The sequence below is a fragment of the Eublepharis macularius genome, chromosome 4 (genome assembly GCF_028583425.1).
Source record: "Eublepharis macularius isolate TG4126 chromosome 4, MPM_Emac_v1.0, whole genome shotgun sequence".
Lineage (NCBI taxonomy): Eukaryota > Metazoa > Chordata > Lepidosauria > Squamata > Eublepharidae > Eublepharis > Eublepharis macularius.
Window position 1 is genome coordinate 94,580,426 of NC_072793.1, and position 22,262 is coordinate 94,602,687.

The window sequence follows — 22,262 nt, forward strand, 5'->3', positions numbered from 1 at the left end:
CCCCAGTGCTACCATTTTGCTAAACAGGTGGACTGTGGATAGGCTCCCCCTGACCTGAGAACGCACCTGGGGTTTCCTACAGTGGCAACCTGAGAGAGGGCCTTTTCAGCTGTAGCACCAAAATTAAGAAATTGGCTCCCCAGGCAGATTCATCTGTTCCAGTCTATCATTGTCTTCCACTAATGGGGGAAGACGTACCTGTTGTGTCTGCCATTCCCTCACTGACCCTCCTTCCTTTGTATGTGCCTACCTACACTATGTAGGTGTATTCTGTACAGGTGTTTTAGTTGTTGTTTTTAATTGCTTTTATACTATTTATTTTAAACCTGTTATGTTTTTGATACTTCACTGCCTTGGAGGCCCCAAGCTGGGGGAAAGGAAGCATACAAATCTTTTAAAAATAAATATTATTAAATCATATATATATTACATTTATATTATGCTCTTCCTCTGAGAAGCTTTCCTCCTTTATAATAACCCTGTGAGGTAGGTTATGCTGAGAGAGAATTAGTGACCCAAGATACCTAGCAAGTTTCATGGCTGAGTGGAGATTTTAAACAATACACTATACTGGTTCTCCAATTGATATGATGTAAGATAATAGTACAGAGGCAGCTGACAAATTTTCCTACAGCACTGGCCATCCTCTGCTAATCTAATCCTACATTCATTTCCCTCAGCTCTATTAACTGCCCTCAGCCCTGATCTTCTGCAAAACCTTGGTTCCTCTATGCATTTCCATTATAAATCTATACAATTCAGTTATTCTATGCTATCATGAAACTGTTGTAACATATGTTTTGGAGTAATTATACCAACAGCAGAAATGGTTTTCAACCATTTACCAGCACAGCTAAGCTTAATTCCTCATTGCAGTGAGCCAGCAGCATGAAATAGCTATGGGATCACAGGAGAAAAGGAGGAGGTAGCTGTTCAATACACCAGTGCTGTCACAAAGATCTGGAAATAATTGGGTAGGGAACACTGTGGGAGGGAATAGTGACAGTTTTGTCTGCCTGCTAAAAGCCAGCTTTACTCCAGTGGCACTATCTTCCAATTTGTTTTGGGGCTCAACTGAATGTGCTCATTTTGACTTTTACAGTCCTAAATAGCATGAATCCAGAGTACATGAAGTGCTGTGTCAACCTGTATCAGTCTCTCTGGGTTCTGAGATCTATGTGCAGTGCTTTCCTATGAGAATCAGCTTTATCTAAAGTCAGGTATCTGGGACCTGTGGGATGACTTTTTTGGCCAGCACCCACAGATGCTGAGATTGGCGCCAATCCCCACAGGCCTTCTGGTCCAAACTGAAGATTTTTGTTTTCTGGAAGGTCTATAAAATGGACTGAAACAGAAGGTGGCATTTGTTCTTTATACATCTATGCTTTTTATGTTTTATTGGTTTTATATTTGTTTTTTATGATTTCAGTTATTTGTTCAATATTGTTAACTTGGTAGCCAGGTTTGAATCCTAAGACTGCCACTGAAAGCTACTGGGTGACCTTGAGCCAGTCACTATCTCTCAGCCTAACTTACCTCACAAGGTTGTTGTGAGGATAAAATGAAGTAGGAAGAATGATGTAAGCTGCTTTGTGTCCCTGCAGGGGACAAAGCAGGGTATAAATAATTTTTAAAAACATAAAATAGTCGCCTTGAGGTAACTTATAAGGGGATAATAACCCTATAAACACTCTCAGCAAAAATAAATGAAAATATTTCTGGAAATTATTATGGGCCTGAAACACAGATCTATTTTGATGAAATACAGAAAAGACAACTGAGCACTTGGCACACAAATGCTTAGGCTGCATGACTTCAATGACACAGGAGGGAATATAATTAGGTTGACTTGTGCCTATCAGGAAGGCCTTGGGGGGGGGGGTAGGAAGATCAAAAATAGACTGGATATGGAGCTAAAATGCCTTGCCAGATGGGGCTCAGCTGTCCAAAAAGCAAGAACCACACTGTGAAAAACAAGACGTGCCGAACGAGGAATGTAAATGTGAGATAAAAGCTTCTTACTGACTGTATCTTGGTGACAAGGATGAAACTGGATCAGGCAAGCTAAAAGAGATCTGAATATTAATAACAACAACAACATTCGATTTATATACCACCCTTCAGGACGACTTAACACCCACTCAGAGAGGTTTACAAAGTATGTCATTATTATCCCTGCAACAACAATCACCCTGTGAGGTGGGTGGGGCTGAGAGAGCTCTGAGACAGCTGTGACTGACCCAAGGTCACTCAGCTGGCTTCAGGTGGAGGAGTAGGGAATCAAACACAGTTCTCCAGATTAGAGTCCTGCACTCTTAACCACTACACCAAACTGGCTCTATTACTGAGATATGTTTTATAAGGAAGCTGAGAAGAAGGAAACATAATTCTATTTGAAACGTGTATATACCCGTATCCTAGAGAAACAAAAGCTACCTTAGCTCTTTGCCTTGTTGCTCCAGAATCTGGAATAGATATGCATTTTCAGCATTCCATAGAATAGGGCACAGTGACTGCTCTCAGCTTTTTTGTAATGCGCATTTAAAAAATATTAAATCCCTTTCGGCTTACCTAATAGTCCAATTCCTTGGTCTCCCAAGTAGATAAAGTTGACCTTTGTTAAAGGAGCAGGACAAGGCAGAGAACGGACCTTAGGACACTTACTGAGAAGGAGCCTTCTCCTCTGAAGGCAGGAGGACATCTTGGTTGTTTCCTTTTTGCCCAATCAGGGAGGCAGAAAGTCAAAATTTATTCCTCTTCTTCCTCTTGGAGCCCAGGAACACCCCTTCTCCCTCAGTTCTGGTGACTCCACAAGCAGTAAATCTTCCATCTATTTAAAAAACACTCCTCACTGACTCTGAATCATGGTCTGTTCTCATGATCTGAAAGGAAAATTAGTGGACCAGAATGCAGCAGACTAGGAACAGAAGGAGAGAGAAAAAGAAGACAGCAGTACAGCATCTCAGGCGAGAAAATTGCTGACAAGGAACATGGGAGGGGCGAGATGTCCTTCTGCCTTCAGAGGAGAAGGACCCTTCTAGGTAAGTGTCCAAAGATCCATTCTCCCTCTGAGGCAGAGGACATCTTGGGTGCTCCCAAAGCAGTTATTCCTTAGAGGGGAGGAAGAGTTCCTCATCCTACACTACTTGTTGAAGAACTCTCCTTCCGAATGCTGCATCCAATGAGTTGAAAACATTCAATTTACAGTGTGTAATGAATGTTGAGACTGAAGACCAGGTGGCCACCTTGCAAACCTCCTCCAAAGAAGCATTATTGTAAAGAGCTTTGTTTGCTGCTGCGCTCCTGATCGACTGAGCTGTAACCCCTTGTGGGACTTCTCTGTTGCTTGATTTGTAAGCCTCTGTGATGCAGAATCTGATACTTTTTCCTATTGTTGCGGATCACATTTTCTTGCCTTGGTTAGGAGGAGTGACGTTAATGAAGAGAAAATCCGTTCTCCTGATCGATTCCGTCCTGGTTAAATACGTCTTGAGGGCTCTCCTTATGTCAAGAGTAGGTGTGCGCAATTCGGGTATATGATACCCGAAAAAGCACCGAAACAACCTGTTTCGGTTTGTTTCGGGTTTTCCCGAAACGTTTCAGAAAACCCAAAACGTTTCGGGTAATCCGAAACAGCGATTTGCGAAACGTTTCGGGTTGTTTCGGGTTTTTCAATGGGAAAATGCCTCTGTCTTCCCGGACGCCTGGGGGAGGCATTTTCCCACCGAATCAAGCCAAAATTGGTGGGGACCTTCCTCTAACTCCTCTCTAACAACCCCCCAAGTTTCAGACCGATTGGATTTGGGGGGCCATGTTATGGCCCCCCAAACCAGGTCCCCCTATCCTCACCTAAGAAAGGGAAAAGTGAGCGTCTTTTTAGCTTGCTGCTGCTAATCTTCTTCATCATTTCCTATGGGGAAAAATGAAGAGGCAGGCTTGTCTTGCCAGGGGTGGCAGTTTGCATGCAAAATGCCCCCCAACTCTCAGGGGCCCTTCTCCCACCTTTCCTCCCACCCCCCACCAAGGCACAGCCTGCTCCCACCTGGGGGGGGCATTTCATGGCCTCCCCAAGTAGGTGCTCTTTTCTCTACTACTTACAGCTGGGGGAGGCTTGTCTTGCCAGGGGTGGCATTTTGCATGCAAAATGCCCCCCAACCCTCAGGGGCCCTTCTCCCACCTCTACTCCCACCCCCCACCAAGGCTCAGCCAGCTCCCACTGGGGGGGGGCATTTCATGGCCTCCCCAAGTAGGTTCTCTCAGCCCCCAAAGTCCACCCCCTACAGCCCCACACAAACCCAATCCCCCCCCCAGCTGCCACACACAGACCCAAATCCCCACATTAGCCCCTCACAGACCCAAATCCATCCCCAGCAGCCCCACACCCATAACCCCAGGAACAGGCTGGCAAAGGCCAGCCCTCTCCCTTTGTTCCCTATGCTGGGAACTTCTAAACTCTCTTTCCCTGGGCAATTCTGCACAGCCCAGGGGTGCCACAATGGTGGGCACACTTCTGAGTGCCAGCTGGTCCCTGTGAAAGAGCACCTGAACCACAGACACCCTCCCTCAAATTCCCCCACCACCTACAGAGATGGCTGGCCAGCCAGCCCCATTGTTCCCTATGATGGGAACCAACTGCACAACAAAGAATAAAACATGAACAACACAAAATAAAGTTTTTAAAAAAATATTTTCTCCCTTTCAAAGTACACAGCAGAGGGGCACACCAAAGGGCATGGCAGCAGTATCTTACACAAAAATAATACAACTCACTTCACATTAAAGAATCACCCCCCCCCCAAAATGCTGTCAAAAGCACTTTATTTCTTTAACTGCTTTAGGTTACACAGTAGGAAGGCACAACAGGGCATGAAAACAGTGTACTACACAAAAATAACACAACTCACTTCACATCAGAGAATCACCCAAACACAATTGCTGTCAAAAACGGTGAAGTGGGTTGTATTATTTTGTGTAGTACACTGCTATCATGCCCTGTTGTGCCCTTCTACTGTGTAACCTAAAGCAGTTAAAGAAATAAAGTGCTTTTGACAGGAATTGTTTTTGTGATTCTCTGATGTTAAGTGAGTTGTGTTATTTTTGTGAGGTGGAATGCTGGAATGCCCTTTGGTGTGCCCCCCCCCCTGCTGTGTAACCTAAAGCTGTTCAAGAAATAAAGTGGTTTTGACAGGAATTGTGTTTTTGTGATTCTCTGATGTTAAGTGAGCTGTGTTAATTTTTCTGTGTGGGGGACTGCTGATGTAATGTGTCATAATGCTTTGCCTACTTGTACTTTGAAAGGGAGAAAATAATTTTTTAAAAACTTTATTTTGTGTTGTTCATGTTTTATTCTTTGTTTTGCAGTTGGTTCCCATCATAGGGAACAATGGGGCTGGCTGGCCAGCCATCTCTGTAGGTGGTGGGGGAATTTGAGGGAGGGTGTCTGTGGTTCAGGTGCTCTTTCACAGGGACCAGCTGGCACTCAGAAGTGTGCCCACCATTGTGGCACCCCTGGGCTGTGCAGAATTGCCCAGGGAAAGAGAGTTTAGAAGTTCCCAGCATAGGGAATAAAGGGAGAGGGCTGGCCTTTGCCAGCCTGTTCCTGGGGTTATGGGTGTGGGGCTGCTGGGGGTGGATTTGGGTCTGTGAAGGGCTAATGTGGGGATTTGGGTCTGTGTGTGGCAGCTGGGGGGGGAATTGGGTTTGTGTGGGGCTGTAGGGGGTGGACTTTGGGGGCTGAGAGAACCTACTTGGGGAGGCCATGAAATGCCCCCCCCCCAAGTGGGAGCTGGCTGAGCCTTGGTGGGGGGTGGGAGTAGAGGTGGGAGAAGGGCCCCTGAGGGTTGGGGGGCATTTTGCATGCAAAATGCCACCCCTGGCAAGACAAGCCTCCCCCAGCTGTAAGTAGTAGAGAAAAGAGCACCTACTTGGGGAGGCCATGAAATGCCCCCCAAAGTGGGAGCAGGCTGAGCCTTGGTGGGGGGTGGGAGGAAAGCTGGGAGAAGGGCCCCTGAGGGTTGGGGGGAATTTTGCATGCAAAATAACACCCCTGGCAAGACAAGCCTGCCTCTTCATTTTTCCCCATAGGAAATAATGAAGAAGATTAGCAGCAGCAAGCTAAAAAGACGCTCACTTTTCCCTTTCTTAGGCGAGGATAGGGGGACCTGGTTTGGGGGGCCATAACATGGCCCCCCAAAGTCCAATCGGTCTGAAACTTGGGGGGTTGTTAGAGAGGAGTTAGAGGAAGGTCCCCACCAATTTTGGCTTGATTCGGTGGGAAAATGCCTCCCCCAGGCGTCTGGGAAGACGGAGGCATTTTCCCATTGAAAAACCCGAAACAACCCGAAACAATACCCGAACTGCTAAACCCAAAACGGCTAGCCGTTTCGGGTTTTGCTGTATCCGAAATGGATTCTCGTTTCGGGTAAACCCGAAACGAGAAACCCGAAACGGTGTGCCTTTGCACACCCCTAGTCAAGAGTATGCCAATCCTTTTCTTCGGGATGGGATGGATTGGGGCAAAAAGACGAGATTTCCTGCATACTATGAAATCTAGTGTTGGCTTTGGGTAGGAATGAAGGATCCGTGCAAAGAACCACCTTATCCTGATGGAAAATACAGAGGTTGGGTTTGATTGACAGGGCTCCCATCTCTGAAATCCTTCTGGCCGAAGTAATGGCAACCAAGAATATAGTTTTAAGCTTCAGTCACTTCAAGGAAATGGATCTGAGTGGTTCGAAGGGAGGTTTTGTCAAGGCTGACAATACAACATGAAGTCTCTGAGTGGGTAAGTGATGAATTGTAGGAGGACTCAGAACAGAGGTGCCCCTTAGGAAGCGCTGAACATGAGGGTGTCTGGAAACCTTGATGCCCTCCACAGAAGGAAGGACTGAAGTTAAGTTTGCCACATGTTTTCGTAATGTAGCCGGTTTGAATCCAGAGTCCAGACCCTCTTGTAGAAAACCCAGAATCGTGGCTGTTGAAGGGCACATGAAGTTGAGCTTCTTTCTCTTGGTTCATCGGATGAAGGCCTTTCAAGAGGTATTGCATATTTTGATGGTTGATTTCCTCCTGAAAGCCAGGAGCGTGCGGATCACCTGAGGAGGGTATTTCAGATTAGCTAGGTATCGCCGTTCAACTTCCATGCGGTCAGACACATCCAGTCTGGGTGAGGGTGCCAGACTGGTCCCTGCTGGAGGAGATCCGGTACTAACGGAAGGCGCATTGGAGGAAGAATCGACATCGACTGGATCGTGGAGAACCATGGCCTCCTTGGCCACCACGGTGCTACGAGAATCACTTCCACCCTCTGTTCTGTTATTCTCCTCAGCAACTTGGGGATGACCGGAATTGGAGGAAAGGCATAACACAGACCCTTAGGCCATGGGGATGAGAGGGCATTGACCTCCTCCACTTGGAGATGCATGTACCTAGAGAAAAACCTTGGGACTTGACAGTTTGCAGGAGTCGCGAAGAGGTCTAGGATTGGAGTTCCAAATCAGTTCGATATTTCCAGGAAGATTTCCCGTTTGAGGGTCCACTCTCCCCGTTGAATAGTTTGCCTGCTTAGCCAGTTGGCCTTGGAATTGGCTGTGCCCCTGACGTGTTCTGCTTGCAGGGAGGCAAGGTGGGACTTGGCCCAGTACAAGATCTTCATCACCTCCTTGTGTAGCCTGGAGGAGCAAGTGTCCCCCTGATGACTGATGTACTCTTTGGCAGAAATATTGTCCATGCATATCAAAATGTTTTTGCCAGCTATGTCCTCAGAGAAGTGAGAGAGGGCTAGACGAATCGCTCATGTTTCCAAAAGGTTGATGGGTAGTCATGTCTCCTCTGGTAACCAAACACCCTGAGCCGGGTGGCCCCCCAGGACTGCCCCCAAGCCAGCTAGACTGGCATCCGTAAATAACTGAAGCTTTGGTGGATTGAGGAAAGACTTCCCCTGATGCAGGTTGGAGCTCAGAGTCCACCACCTGAATCTGTTTTTGACTCTCTGAGGGACCTTGAGTTGTTTGTCGATCCTGGTCACAATTAGGGATTGAAAGGGCCTGAGGAATGAGAGAAGCTCCCAAGAATGTAGACATCCCCAGTCCAAAGCCTCACAATTTGCAACCAAAGTCCCCACTAGTTTGGAAAGAGACAGAAGAGAGGTGTGACTGTTCTGGATCACGAGGGTAGCCAGCTCCTTGGTCTTTTGAATCTTTTCTGGCAGTAGAAAAAGACGATCTTCTACTGTGTCTATTATTAGGCCAAGATGAAGTAGCCTTGGGGACGGATGCAAGGAGCATTTGGACATGTTTATCAAGAAGCCGTGTTCTTGAAGGAAGAGGATGGTGGTCCGGGTGTTGAGCACAGCCTTCTCCCTGGAGTCCGCTCTGAGAAACAGGTCATCTAAGTAGGGGTGAATATGGATTCCCCTCTCTCGAAGGTGGACAATGGGGTTGATGAGAATCTTGGAGAAGACCCTGAGGGCCACGGACAGCCCGAATGGAAGTGCCTTGAATTGAAAATGTCTGTTGTCAACATGGAACCTGAGGAACCGTAGATGAGCCAGGTGAATCAGGATGTGAAGATATGCCTCGTTAAGATCTATGGAGGTGAGAAAGTCCCTTGATCTTAGAACTTCTGAGACTGATCTTAATGTTTCCATACAAAAATGCCTTAGTTTTATGAACCGATTCACGAATTTTAGGTCCAATCTCCGTTTCTCTTCAGCACCGTGAAGAAGAGAGTATAAACCCCTGAGCCCTGCTCTCGATGGGGTACCGGTTCTATTGCCTTGATGTTTTGAAGATGTTGCAGGGTAATTAATCTTCTTTGGTGATTTTTTCGAAGGGGCTATGTTAGGAAACGATCCAGTGGGTAGGATTTGAACTCTACTGAATATCCCTTTGAGACTACTTCTAGGGTCCAGGTACCCACCCCCGGCTCCTGCCAGGCTCATTGGAAAAGTTGTAGCCTCCCTCCCACCAGATCTCGAAGTGAGTCAGGATTTTTTCTTGCTGTCGTACTACTGCCTGTCGCCATGCTGCTGGTGTTGTCTGTTGGTTCTGGAGCCGAAGTTACTTCTTTTAAAGTTTGGTTTGCTGACGTTCCAGGAGGTGCGCTTGGTGTCCTGGCGAGGTCTGGCCAAGGAGTGGTGTGTACGAAAGGACTGATCGTTGATGGGATGTCTGTCCACTCGTCTGATTGACTTAGGTTTGGCTTTCTTTTTGTCTCTTGTTTCTACTAGCACCTTCTCCAAGGCATCCCCAAATAAACTTGGATCGGAGATCAGCCGGCCAAGCTCTTAGCCAAAGAAGCCTCCTGGCGACCGCTGCTGAGGCTATGGTCCTGGAAGAAAAGGTGAGGGTGTCTAAGGTGGCATCTGCAGTGAAGGTAGGTGCCTTCATGATTCTATTTGCCCCTTCTAGGAGGCACTTTTGGTTACTCGGAAGAAGTTGGATTAGTTTACACAGCCACACAACTGCCACTCTGGAAACGATAGATGCAGAAGAAGAAGCTCTGATAGCCGTGGCTGCCACTTCATGGGCCCTCTGGAGGGCGGCTTCGGCTTTCTTATCCACATTGTCTCTTACAGATCCCTGGCCATCCTCAGAGAAGAGACCTGAGGATTGGAGGACTGCAACTGGGCCATCAATCCTTGGAACCTGCGAAAGCTCATTAGCATAAGATAGTAAGGCATATAATATTTTGACTGCGCTTGAACATTCGTTTAGTAGAACCAGGAGAAGCCCACTCTGCTTTTAGCTGTCTTTCAAAGTATTCAGGAAACGGAAAACTTTCTCTGGGGTATCTACCCTGGGGAAAAACTCCTTGCACACCCTGGGGTGGCCTTACCCGCCCCAGAGGTGTCCTCCTCCTCCTCCTCCCTTTTTTGCCTCTCCTGAAGGTCTAGGGGCCACCAGAGCCTTGGTTAGCAAGTATTGATAATCTTCAGCCTTAAATAGTCTATCAGATTGATCAGGCATAATGGTCTCCTCTTCCCCTTCCTCGGAGTGGAATTCCCCCTCTTCACCCTCCTCACTTTCAGAAGAAGTCCCCCCCCTCCCTGCCACACAGGTTCTAACCCTGGAAGCATCTGGGGTAGACTTCTGGGCAGCCTTAGTGGGCCATTGCTGATTAGAACGATGCACCTTTCTGGGGGGAAGGGTGGAGGGTGGAGGTAGACTTGCTTGCTGCATCGAGAGAAGGTTGACAGAAATTAAAGATTTCCTCCTTCATAGTCTGGCGCAAAAGGGAAAGGAATTTGCCTTGCAACAGGGAACTGAGATTGCTGTTTACATTACCAGATCCTTGGCTGCTGGTACTTGACGTCTGCAGGTTCCAGTCAGCACCAGAAGGCCCTGTGGAGCACTCTCCCGACAGGAGGTTGGCCAGTATATCGCCTGGAGCCGCACGGGGGGCGTAATGGCTTCCCCTCAACCGATAGAAATTCTTATCTGCATTTTTCCTCACATCACCCACACCACCTTAGGCATAATTTACCTTATGGCCAGTATTTAAGAATCAAACGGAATGCTACACGACCAGTGGATTATCATGTTGCAAGGGATTCCCTGAGCCGTGAATTCCTTTCCAGAGGTTACCCAGAACCAGTAATTAGGAAGGCAGAATGGAGGGCGGCTTTAAGAGCAAGATCAGATTTATTTAAAGAAAAGGAGCCTAGGCCTGACACATCCCTTAGATGGGTGGTAGATTACACACACTTGGCCAGGAAGATTAGTAACACCGTTAAGAAACATTGGCATTTGGTTAGCCATATACCTGGCTGTGCACAACCACCATCCATAGGCTTCCGTCGTACCGCAAATTTAAAAGACACACTGGTCCATTCTCGCTTCCCTGAGGATGACACTGGGGATTTACTACCAATAGGACACCATAGATGTGGGAGATGCAATGTCTGCAATCTGGAAGCAACTGGGACTACTTTTAAGGTGTCTTCATCAGGCAGAGAAATTTCTCTGAGACACTTTTCCACCTGCAGCACAAGTGGGGTGGTTTACATAATTGAGTGTAGCTGCCCACAAATTTATGTAGGGAGCACTACTAGACCCATCAAAATTCGCATCCAGGAGCATGTCTCACGTATTAAAAATGACTGTAGGGAAGATCCTCTTACGCCCCATTTCTTGGAACATCATAATAATGAGAGGGAGTTTAGATTTTCGGTACTTGAAGTACTTAAACACGATAGGTCTAGAGATCTCAGTAAAGAGTTATTGAAAAGAGAAGCTTTTTGGACCTTTGAGTTGGATTGTCGAGGGCCTTTTGGGCTGAATTCTGTAATTGAGTTCTCCAGTTTCGTGTAGCTGGGGGCTGTATGGCTGTTATCTAGTCATTAACTGCATAGGATTGCATCCCCCATTGTAGGTGTTAAAATAGGGAGCATACAGCTTTAAGAGTTAGGAGCCTGGATCTTTATATACTTGCTAATTGGATAGCTCTTTACCAGGTGTTGACCAAACTGCATGTGGTCTTGAACTTTTGTCTCGCTGGCAAGGAGTGAGTATTTCTACAGGGTTCCAAGGTTTTGGGGTACTTTGCATTGTTTCAAATTTGTACATTGCATGAATGCTGTTTTTGTATCTGTTTCCCGTGATCAAGTGTGACTACGAAACAGAAATGTAACCGGAATTCTGTCGGGACACCATCAGGGATACCACAGATTCATGCATGGATTTTTCCATTCGACACTCTGGACTTTGAAAAGGTTTATCATTCGGCTCAGGTCGTCAGCATGTAAGTTGTAGCTCCAGTAGATTGTAAGGAGCACATTACATATTTCTTGGCTTGAAAGCTTCAGTTCCCAGTGAGGATGTGTGTATTTATTTATATAATTTCTGCTTGTAAGCTCCAGTTCTCTGTAAGGAGCTACATACACAGCATACAGATTGTGAAGGTCTTAACAAACTGTTGTTGAATTGTTTGAAATATGGTTAAAAACACTTCCTAGTTTGTTATACAGGGACATTGTCTTTGTTTGTTACCTTACCCGTATCAACCCTTTGTTGTTTTGCTGCTTGGGCTAGAATCTGGCATTTTCTGCACGCAAAGTACGTTGCTCCTACCATAAAACCACAGTTACTGTCCACCTTGTGACATATTGTACTAATTATTGTGGCTTTATAGGTCTGTCTTTTCTTTGTCGGTGTTCCTTTGATTAAAGTTGCTGAAAACTGAACCTGGGACCTTGCACATTCAAGGTATGTGCTCTGCCTCTGAACTGTGGCTGCTTCAAGCATATGCTCTATTTCTAAGTCACCTTTCCTCCCACAGTTGAATGATACTTATGATTTGCAACAGAATTATGATCTGCAGCAGACATCCCATATAATGGATTTCAATGGGAAATGGCAACTTGTCTGCAACTGCCGGAAAAGTTATTGAGATCAGAGATTTGAGACAGACACACGCTGAGCCCTGAACAGAGGTCAATGGTAAACACGTCGCAGAAAAATAAAATCAGGCAGGGCAAGAACCCTTTTCCTTCCTAGATGTAAGGCTTTTACAAAGTGATAGTATCTTCCTTCTTTTGTAGGGAAGAGGGTAAAGTTGCCCTTTAACTTCAGCAGAGCCATGTCCTGTCTTTTTAGAATATAAGGAAATCCCAAAATACAATCAGCCATCTCCTCCCCATCAAAAAGCATATCAGCAACATTACTGAGACTGAAGTATATGTAAAAAAGAACGGTAGATACTCATGGCAACACATTCATAGCTGACTATTTTTTTAGGGTGCTGTCAAATGAAAAGTGACTTTAAGAGAGAATGATTTGATACTTTTGAGAACTGAGACATGGACCTTGTAAGCTCTGCCAGACCATCAGGACAAGGAAAATGAAGGAGGAAAAGAATGCCACTCGCAACACCACAGGCCATCGGGAAACACACATCAGCAATCACTTTCCCTTGGAATTTTGTTTATTTTCCCCTACACTAGACTTTTGCAGTCAGATACATTGAGGCCTTAATGCAGCTGAATACTATGTGTCTTTACAACTTTATCCATCTAACTGATATGTTACTAACACTGCTTAGACTGGAAAGATAACTGAAGAGACACTTAGCAACTGCAGGATGTTTCTCACAGCAACAGCCTGGTGGCTTTGAGTAAGGGCAAAGCAGGCCTGCTCTAACTTTGGGCAAGATGCTTTCTAGTAATGAACCCAAGGCTTGACTGTTCTCTCTGACAAGAGAAAAGCTAGGAAACCAAGAGAAGAATGCAGAGGTCAGACAGAGCCCACAGAAACCTAGAGCATGTCCCTCAGAGCATCTCATCATTGCCTGCCGATCAGCAGAATCAGCCACATATCTACAGCACACATTAAAACACTGCATGAAATACAAAGTAATCCTGTGACCCAGAGAGTAGCAGGCTATGAACAAGAGCAGAAAGGCATTCTATGTTAGGAATTTTACACAATTCAAGGGCAGGTTTAATATGCCAAGAATGTCGTAGTTTTTTGTAGCCAATTTGTACTCTGTCATGAGAATATAAATATGCCAAATCTGGAGGCCAACCTACAGCATAAACATTCCTCAGGGGAATAATTCTATCCTACAGTTTGAGCGAAGAACAAAAAAATAGTGGTGCACTGGAAAATGTTGTTTTATTCAAATATACTGCCCCTATGAGTCTGGCTATCACTTCTTCAGGGGGTCTATATAATAATATCAGGTGATTTCATACAGCAGCAATTTAACTTCTTTTCTTTGTTCTTTGCTCCATATTTGGTGTGGCCCTTTTCTGTGGCATCTACACCAGTCTGAGACAATGAAACAGGAGATAATGTCCCAGAGCTTCAGCAGCTCACATGTACGGTCACTTAGAATAGCAACTGAGTGGGTAAAAGGGAACAGATGCATTTAATTTAAAATGTTTCACTGAACGGCATAAGGGGCACTTACCCTTGAAAGTCAGTATCAACAAGAAGTCGGACCAGAATTCCTGTCACAGCCACAAGGATTGGATAGTGATCAACACTCTCCAGTCCTGAGGAAGAAGACAGATATTTATAGCCTCATCAGCTGTGAGAAAATGCAGACCACTGACTTCTCTAAGAACCCCTTTTTACATCCTAGGAGAGCCCAACCAGAGGCCTAATTAGCACCATAACACATTGAGGTACAAAACACAACAAGGAGTGAGGAATGGCTAAAAAGAGAACACTAGATTTAAACTTGCCTCTGCCAGCTCCACCAACATAGTGGGATAGTTGTTTGTAGCCTTTGGCTATAGGAAAACCTAAGCCTGATCACATTTCCATAATATTTTGTACACCTAAGTGGGGGAGGGGTGCATGTGGTAATGCTTGACTGGCTGAATTCTTTGCACAGTTAGCACTGTTGTCAATTCATGTTTTAAGGAGCTAGTATGCGGTAAGTGCTTGTGAGAATTCATTTGAGGACTTGCAGTTCCTCAACATATTTCCTTGCATTTGTAACTTCCAGAGAAAAACACCCTTCAAGATGATAGCTCAATGGTTGGGCCTCAGACTTCATTCCCCTTAGAACCAGAATTCACCTCCGGAAAGGTAAATTAATCCAACAAAGAACATGAAAGCTTAGAGATTAGTGACTCTTTAAAATTCTCTCCCTTGACAACCTGCATTCTCAAGGAGAAAGGCTAAGCCTTTCATCCACCGAGAAGAAAAAAAGGCCACTCTTAATCAGCATTACTGTTCACTTTCAGTTGCTGATCAGCATACCACAGATCTACAGGAGTGTGCTTGTTCAGGCGCAGGATGTGCTTCAGCAGTTCTTCATTAATGCAGTGGAAAGGAAAAGCCCCTTGCTCTCAAAGAGAGAGCTACTAACACATGCTGTCCTTTCCCTGTCATGACACAATGGGCTGAGTGTCCAAATGATGAGCCCAGATAATGAGCAACAGCATAATTGGAACTCACTTAGCAGTTCTGCATTCAAATGATTTTCCTACCTGTTCAGGGGTAGCTCTATCAAGCTTCTGCTTCTATAAACAGGGCATCTTGCTTCCCTGTAAATAACTTCACATTTTAACAAGCTTTAGAAGAAAATGGATCCCTTGGCCCTGAGTAGGCCAGGCACATGGCCATCGCTTAACAGCTACTTGGTGTTCAATGCCAAGACATTCCAATATTCCCTCCAAATAAGCTTACTAGCTACAGCTGCAAATGTTATGTTCTTCTGTATGGCAGCCAAGGGCAAGACTGCATGGGGCTTTCTTTTAGAATCAGATATACTCCATCTCCATGCCCACCCTGTTACTTTCTTCCTGCCTGAATCGCAGATGGAGAAATAGTCGGGACAGCACAATCCAAGGTATAATATTCATATTTGGGTATTGTCCACATAGTTATCTACTTTTTCAGGGGACTTCTCTTGAATTTCAAGAGGGAGAGCTCCTATGCAGAGAGATGCCTCTGGCTGGTCAAAGATCCTATTCTTTTGGGGGAACACAAGAATCATTCAAGACCTGTAAGTCTTAGACTGTGAGGTTTCATGACAGCAGGGAAGAATCTCACCCAGGAATGTTGAGAAAATCATGTGGGGAAAGGTAGCTCACCTGGCAGGCGGAGATTGACAACTCTGTCAAACAGGTTGCGCTCAGCTGTCACACGATTCAGCACCTGATTTAATAGCTGTGTAAAGAGGAGATAAGACAGCAGAAATCTTAAAGGACAATTCATCGACAGGAATGCCATATGTAACTTCCTACTCACTGCACTCACCAGACTAGATATGGATTTAGATTTTGGGTCCTGTGCTGTAACACAGTGTACTGGGATACAGCAGAGAAAATGAGCAAGCCCTCTCAGAATCACTCCTTCCTGTTTGCCTTAGAATTTTCTACCTTTCAGCTTTGAAATAGCACAGGAAGCTCTTAAAAGCATCCTGATTGCAAGTGGTGGGGCGGAGGCTGGATGCATCTGAATGCTTAATGTGGCCTGCTTGGTCACTCCTTAGCTCACATAGCATGGCTGCTCTGAAAATTTGTGACAGGGCTCTCTGTGAATCATGACAGTGATGGCAGCGTTAAGCCTCCAAGCAGTAACAAGCTGGAAATTGGTCAGATTATATCAGCTCAAATCAAAGGCTGTGGCCATTTTCACTGACAAGGCTATCTGAAGGGAGGGGAAACAGCTATTCATTCCCAGAGCGGATGGGCTCCTGGGACACGAAATAGCAAAATGGATTGTTTTGTCCTTCAATGTCATTAAATGTATGGGCAGTTTCTTCCAGACAGAAATCGGAGGTTACTACAAGAGCACCGAACTGTAGACATTTCATTGTACACACACACATTTCAGATAATTATTGTCAGACAATAACAATATAGTGTTGAGGAAGAGAAAGAGAAAAAGCCTGCAGTTTTGCCTGAATAAGCCCCAAACTTGTTAGTACTCAATTACAAGCCTTTTGGGAATAAAGAATAAAACTCAGGCTGGGAACTTCAATTGTGGAGCAAATCAGCTAAGGCAGGAGAGAGAGAGAGAAGGAGAGAGTGCTTTATGAAATGGTTGTTCGCAACATATACCCGTTCTAATGTTGTCCTGAAGAGATGTGACTACCTGTGCAAGTCTCCTGAGTAACAGCTCTGATGAGGAGCGAGTCCAGTCCAGGAAGATCTCAGGAGCCAGAGTAACAGTCATTTCCAGTACCCTGAGAAGGCTCACTGACAGGTCAAAGCATGTTGCACACACTTTCAGTTGACGGCTGTCTACGAAATTTCTTTCCAAGCGCTCTGCAGCCTGTTGGATCTACACAGATGAAGAGGATGCAGTTTACCACAAGATTCAAGGTGAAGCAGCAGCTATTCTTCTCCAGTCTTGACACTGGCCTCTCCCTTCTTGCGTTCGCCTCTTTCAGAAATGGACTAAATCCCAATATTCCCCAGGAACCCATATTTCACCCACTACTGACACCTAGTAAGAAAGAAGTCATTTACCCCTCCAGTTGTTCATTAGCTCTTCACAACTCATTTTTGGACTCAAAAAGTCTTACCTCCTGAATCATACCAATGAACTCTGAAAAGGCCCAATTCAGTTGGTTAAGAACACTGTTGAGGAAGCTGGGTGCCATTTCACGGTCACTGCGCAGCAGGTCTGCCATGTGTCGCTGCAACAAGGTGGATGGGCAAGGTTCTGAAAGGAAACAGTAACACCTTTTAGAGAGGCTACATAGCTAGAGGATTCTGGGCTGATGCTGCCAGAGGCAAACCTGATTTACTGCAACTGAGTGTGGAAATGGGAAACAGAATCAACACTTTCTGTTCTTCACAGATCTGTGCCTCCCCCACTTCAGCACTGCTCTGTCTCTTAAAACTACAAGGAATTCTTTGCACCTCTTCCCACATAGGTCATCTTTACAATAAGCAGATATGGCAGGTGCTCTCCAAGGCCGGCTGTTATATAGCAATAGGACAAGCTCAGAGTAGTCGAAGGCCTGAAGCAACACTGTTGTACTGCCAACCTGAATTAGCCAGAATGTAGCTGTGCACATTTGCTGTCTCCCTACAAATCAGAAGTTGTACCCTACAGGTGAACTCCAGTCAAACATCTCTCACACTCATCTCCACAAGGCCTTAGGTCAGCTCAGTACTAATCTCTCCTGAAAGCAGCATCACCACATCCTCACAGCAGGAGATCAGCACCGAAACAGCAATTCCCACTGCTCTCCGCTAGCTGGGCACATGTTCATACTTGTCTGACCATCTACAATTAGAAAGAACAGTTACATGGCAGCCTAATCATGAGATCTGGAGGTCAAGACTGCAGCAGTTGTGGCTATTAAAGCAAGCTTGTGTTAGTCTGAACGAACCCTCCCCAAAGTCCCAGGGGGATGGGGAATAGGAGGGTGTCACCAAGGAAATCTGCTAGCTGTCCTCTCCGGGAAGTCCTCCTCAGCACAAACTAAAGACACTTATTTTCTGACCTGCCTTCCAATCCAAACACTTCCACTGGAAGCGAGCTTACATCAGACCACTTGTTGCTTTTAGTATTTCCACAAGGGAGAGTTTTAACACAGCAGTGGATGAAGTCTGCTAATATTGGCAGGACTGAAGCAACAAAAGCGACTGGGGGGGGGGTTTGAGCTACATCAGTGACAGCCCATCTCGTGCCTTCTTACTACAGTGCTTTGCCTTGTTAAAATATGTTTTAATAGTGATAAAAAATGTTTTAACAGTGATCAGAAAAACAACTGAAAGCCTGTGTAACTTTGGAATATACTAATGACCAGATACAAAGTGATGAAGAGCCCAGTTGTCTCAGGATCAGTTCTGAGTCTCTTCTCTGATCTTTCTCAAGCAGCTTCCCTACATGCATTTGAAAAATGCACACAGCGAAAAACAATGCTGGGGAAGTATTTTTACCCAACAGAATGTTCTTGGAGTCTTGACATGGTGAATTTTTCTGACAAATAAATGTTTTTAAAAGTTCAAAAGCGGTTTCTTGCCTCTTTCATTAGGAATAGCAGCCCCAAATATACAAATGCTCTTCTAACACAGGTGACCCCTTAGTCCCATTGACTCAAATTCAGCTTCAGTTTCACCAAAATCCCTACCAAATGAGGCTCACAAAATTTCACATATATTGCAGCACGGTTGGAAGGCTCACAGCTGGGATGGCCAGCTTTGGGAGTTCTTCCAGTCAGCCACAGACAGCAATACCTATATCCAAGCTGGGAGGAATAGCCAGTAAAAAACTAGCAGCTGCTCTTAATGCCAGAAGTAATATATTTAGGAAAACATGACTTTGCAAGAAGGTCTACTGCATTCTGTGCCTGCTGAGGAGCAAGCCCTGTCATCACCACAAGCTGCCAGATTCTGGAGCAGAACTTAGGCAGAAAATGAATATAAAATTGTCCTTTAATAAACTGAGGTTGGAGGTCTTAAGATTATTCTAATTACTAGAGCAATAAATTCTGACTGATTGAATTAACTATCAATTATAATTGACTGAATGCATCTAGTAAGCAAGTCAGTGCCTTGGGTACAGAAGATGAAGAATCCTTGTGATCTCCCAGAAATAACGGTGGATTGGCCTCCAAATTCAGAAACTCCTCATCAGGGCAGGAACCAGGGCATATTTGGAGGGACAACCCCTCCTCCCTCCAACTATAGCAAGCAAGTCCTTTCCCTCTTGTCTGTTCTCCCTTCCATCCCTGTAACAGAACAAATGGGGGGGGGCATCCCCTCCTGGACCATGTCCCAAGGACAGCTAGTAGACAGGCTCCTTTCAATTAACTTAGTATTAATTATTCATTCAAGTGCACCTTAAAATAGCAGAAAGCAGGATCACTAGCCTATGCCCTGCCTCAGACCGTTTGGAGCCAAGTGCAGAAATAACTGGTAGTTAGGACGTTGCCAACACCTGGAAAAATGAAGCAATGCCACACTGACTCAAGACATCCCAAGGTCACTTATAGCCCCACAAACACTACAGAGGTGGAATGTCATGAGAACTTCATCTTCATGTTTGATCCAAGTCTGCAGATTGGCATCTTTTCTTGGCAGGCTGCATCTGCTGGCTTTTTGTGTTCCTCAGATTCTTCCACCCACCCCAAGCTCAATCCCATGTTCACTGAAGGAGACTTTTAAGAAAAGGTGGGGCTGGAGAAAAATCAACAAGAAAGGGAGGGTCGAGAGCATAGCCACAAAAGGGAAACTGCTATGGAGAGCACATGAACAACTGGACAGCAGCTACACACACACTCACATACACTGTGTACTCATAATTTACCTCCAACCAAAGGCAGATACATACATATCCGCCCACCCTGAGGCACATTTGGCAGGTCACCATAATGAATCTTTCTGATGGCTCTTGGGACCATCACTTGGTCTGCCCGAACTCATCCCCTTTTATTTTCCTCCCCACTCCCCCATTTCCAGTATTGAACCCCACTTACGGAGGGAATGACAGAATAGGACCTGCCTGCACACCAAGGGTGGGAGGGAAAGAGACTCTGCTAAAGGGCTAAAAACTATGCCACCACCATACAAAAGGAAGACAACAGAAAACTTACTCTGGAAACTAGCAACAGAGAGATCTCCTGGACCCAAGAAATAAAGAAACAAATAAACAAACAAACAAACAGAGCAACATTAAATGAAGATGCAAATATTCTTAAGCTGGGTCTACGAAGGGATATTGCCTTATGCAGGGTTATTTTACCCTTGCATTATATGATGTCTCAGAGAGAGCACCGGGCCAACTGATAACCTGACAGCTGTTAAGCAACCCAGAGAACAGGAGCTTATACAAAACAGGAAGTTATACAAAAGTATTCTCTTCAGCAGCTCAAAAACTCCTAACGCACAATCATACTTTGTGTGTACAATAGGTCTGTCTGCCACCTGCATCTCAATTACTTCTTATATTTTCAATGTTCTTCCTTTCCATCATCAAAAAAACCTGCTCACTTGGGTCCAGAACTCTGAGGCACTTAACTAGTGATTTCTGTAAGCCTGGAACAGTATTTCTGAGTATTCTCCCAATGACAGACAATGGCCCTTGATAGTTCCTTTCTGGCTGGCTACAAAGAGGAGGCCAAAGCTCCCTCTACAGCTTGTAACTGACAGCTTTTAACACAGCTCCCTACTGTGCAGGATAAATAAAATTCTGAGTGCTGCAGTGACATTGACATACTAGTCTGCATTTAAAACATGGCCAGATGAAGTGAATGACACATGCCTTAAAACAATGGGGATGCAAGACCCTAAAATTCACAGGAGAAAAGAAGGGGACTATGCTGGCACTCACTGGCAACCCACTGCTGAAGGTTTATATGTCAGGCTTTAGAACAGTGTTTCCCAACTTTTTTTCCATGGAGAAACCCCAACCCATGAAAATATTTACAGGTCAGAGAAAGTTGTTGATGGCAGGATGTGCAGTTCCATTGCTGCTAAATTACTGTCAAGAAATCTTATTTGGAAAGTAGGGGTGTGCAAACCCCCCCCCCCCGCCCCCAAATTTGGTAAATTCAATTTTTTAATTGAACCCATGAAAAAATTTGGAATTTCCTGAATTTCAAATTGATTCTCTAAATCAGTTTGGCTATTTCTGAAAACATCAGCTATTGTTTTCTACTGGATAATCACCCTAGAGCCTATCCAGTGGGCTAGGGGGACACCAGTGCCTAGCTGCTGTGAATGACATTGGTTCTGTTGGGTTACGTGTTGCAACAGTATTGCTTACTTCAGTTTGGTTTGAGTGGAATAGGTGTGATTCCATAGTCTGATATTGGTCCCCCTGCTTCACTTTGGTTCTGGAGGGATTCCATTCCCTTGCTTCACTTTGCTTCTGTTGAGCTAAGTTCCAACAGTGTTCCTTGCATCAGTTTGGTTTGAGTGGAATGGATGTGATTCTCTGATGTGATGTTGGTCTCCTTGCTTCACTTTGGTTCTGGGGGGATTCCATTGCCTTACTTCAGTTTGGTTCTGTTGGGCTTTCTCTGGGATGAGCTCAGCTTGCATTTGGGAATGTGCCTTGGCCATTGCAGCCTTGCCTCAGTATGTTTCTGCAATGGGAGTCAGCTTTAACTTTTTCCCCATAGGAAACAATAGAGTGGCTGGGGGCACCCTGTTGCGGCCCACAGAACTGGCCCCTGGGGTCCAATCTTCCTGAAACTTGGGGGTCTTTAGAGGACAGTCCAGAGTAGGTCCCCTGAAAAATTGGTGGAGTTTTCTTGAAAAATGCCACCCCCCAGGCCCCCAGATAACCCCCCCAATTTTTCCCCATAGAGGAGAGTGGGGGGCACCTTTGGGGGGCATAAAATCCCCTCCCAGATCTAACCTTCATGATACTTGGAAAGTCTTTAAAGAACATTCTGTATTAGGTTCCCTCCAAATTTGGTAAAGTTTGGTTGAAAAACGACACCCCCTCCCAGCCCACTGGATAGCCCCCCCGAGTGATTTTCCCAAAGAAAACAATGGTTGAATTTTATCGAAGTTTAATGAAAATTCAGTAAAAATTTGGAATATCTGTGTTTTTATTTGGAATACCCAGATTTTACCAAATCAGCCAAAAATTGTTATTTTAATCCAAATTCTGAACCAAACTGCACATCCCTGTTGGAAAGAGCTCCTATGTATATGGACATGTACACATAAGCTTACATTTTAAGAAAATGCCTTTTTTGCATTATCTAATATTTTTAAAATATCAAATCAAAATAAAATTTACTTAAATCTCAAAATATAGTTCACATCCAAAGTCAATATAAGGGTTTACTTTCAGTGTAATATTTGGGCTTATTTATTTTTGCACAAATGTTGA

General features: G+C 45.1%; 1 protein-coding gene across 1 annotated transcript in view; it reads right to left on the bottom strand.

Moving 5' to 3' along the window:
• Positions 1 to 22,262, bottom strand: part of RNF123 (ring finger protein 123) — a 146,167-nt gene that overhangs the window by 59,143 nt on the left and 64,762 nt on the right. The window contains exons 32-35 of the mRNA XM_054978121.1: positions 16,987 to 17,126; positions 16,554 to 16,742; positions 15,548 to 15,623; positions 13,912 to 13,996 (exon numbers count right to left, since the gene is read on the bottom strand). Coding sequence (XP_054834096.1) covers positions 13,912 to 13,996; positions 15,548 to 15,623; positions 16,554 to 16,742; positions 16,987 to 17,126 — 490 coding nt within the window. The remainder of the gene's footprint in view (positions 1 to 13,911; positions 13,997 to 15,547; positions 15,624 to 16,553; positions 16,743 to 16,986; positions 17,127 to 22,262) is intronic.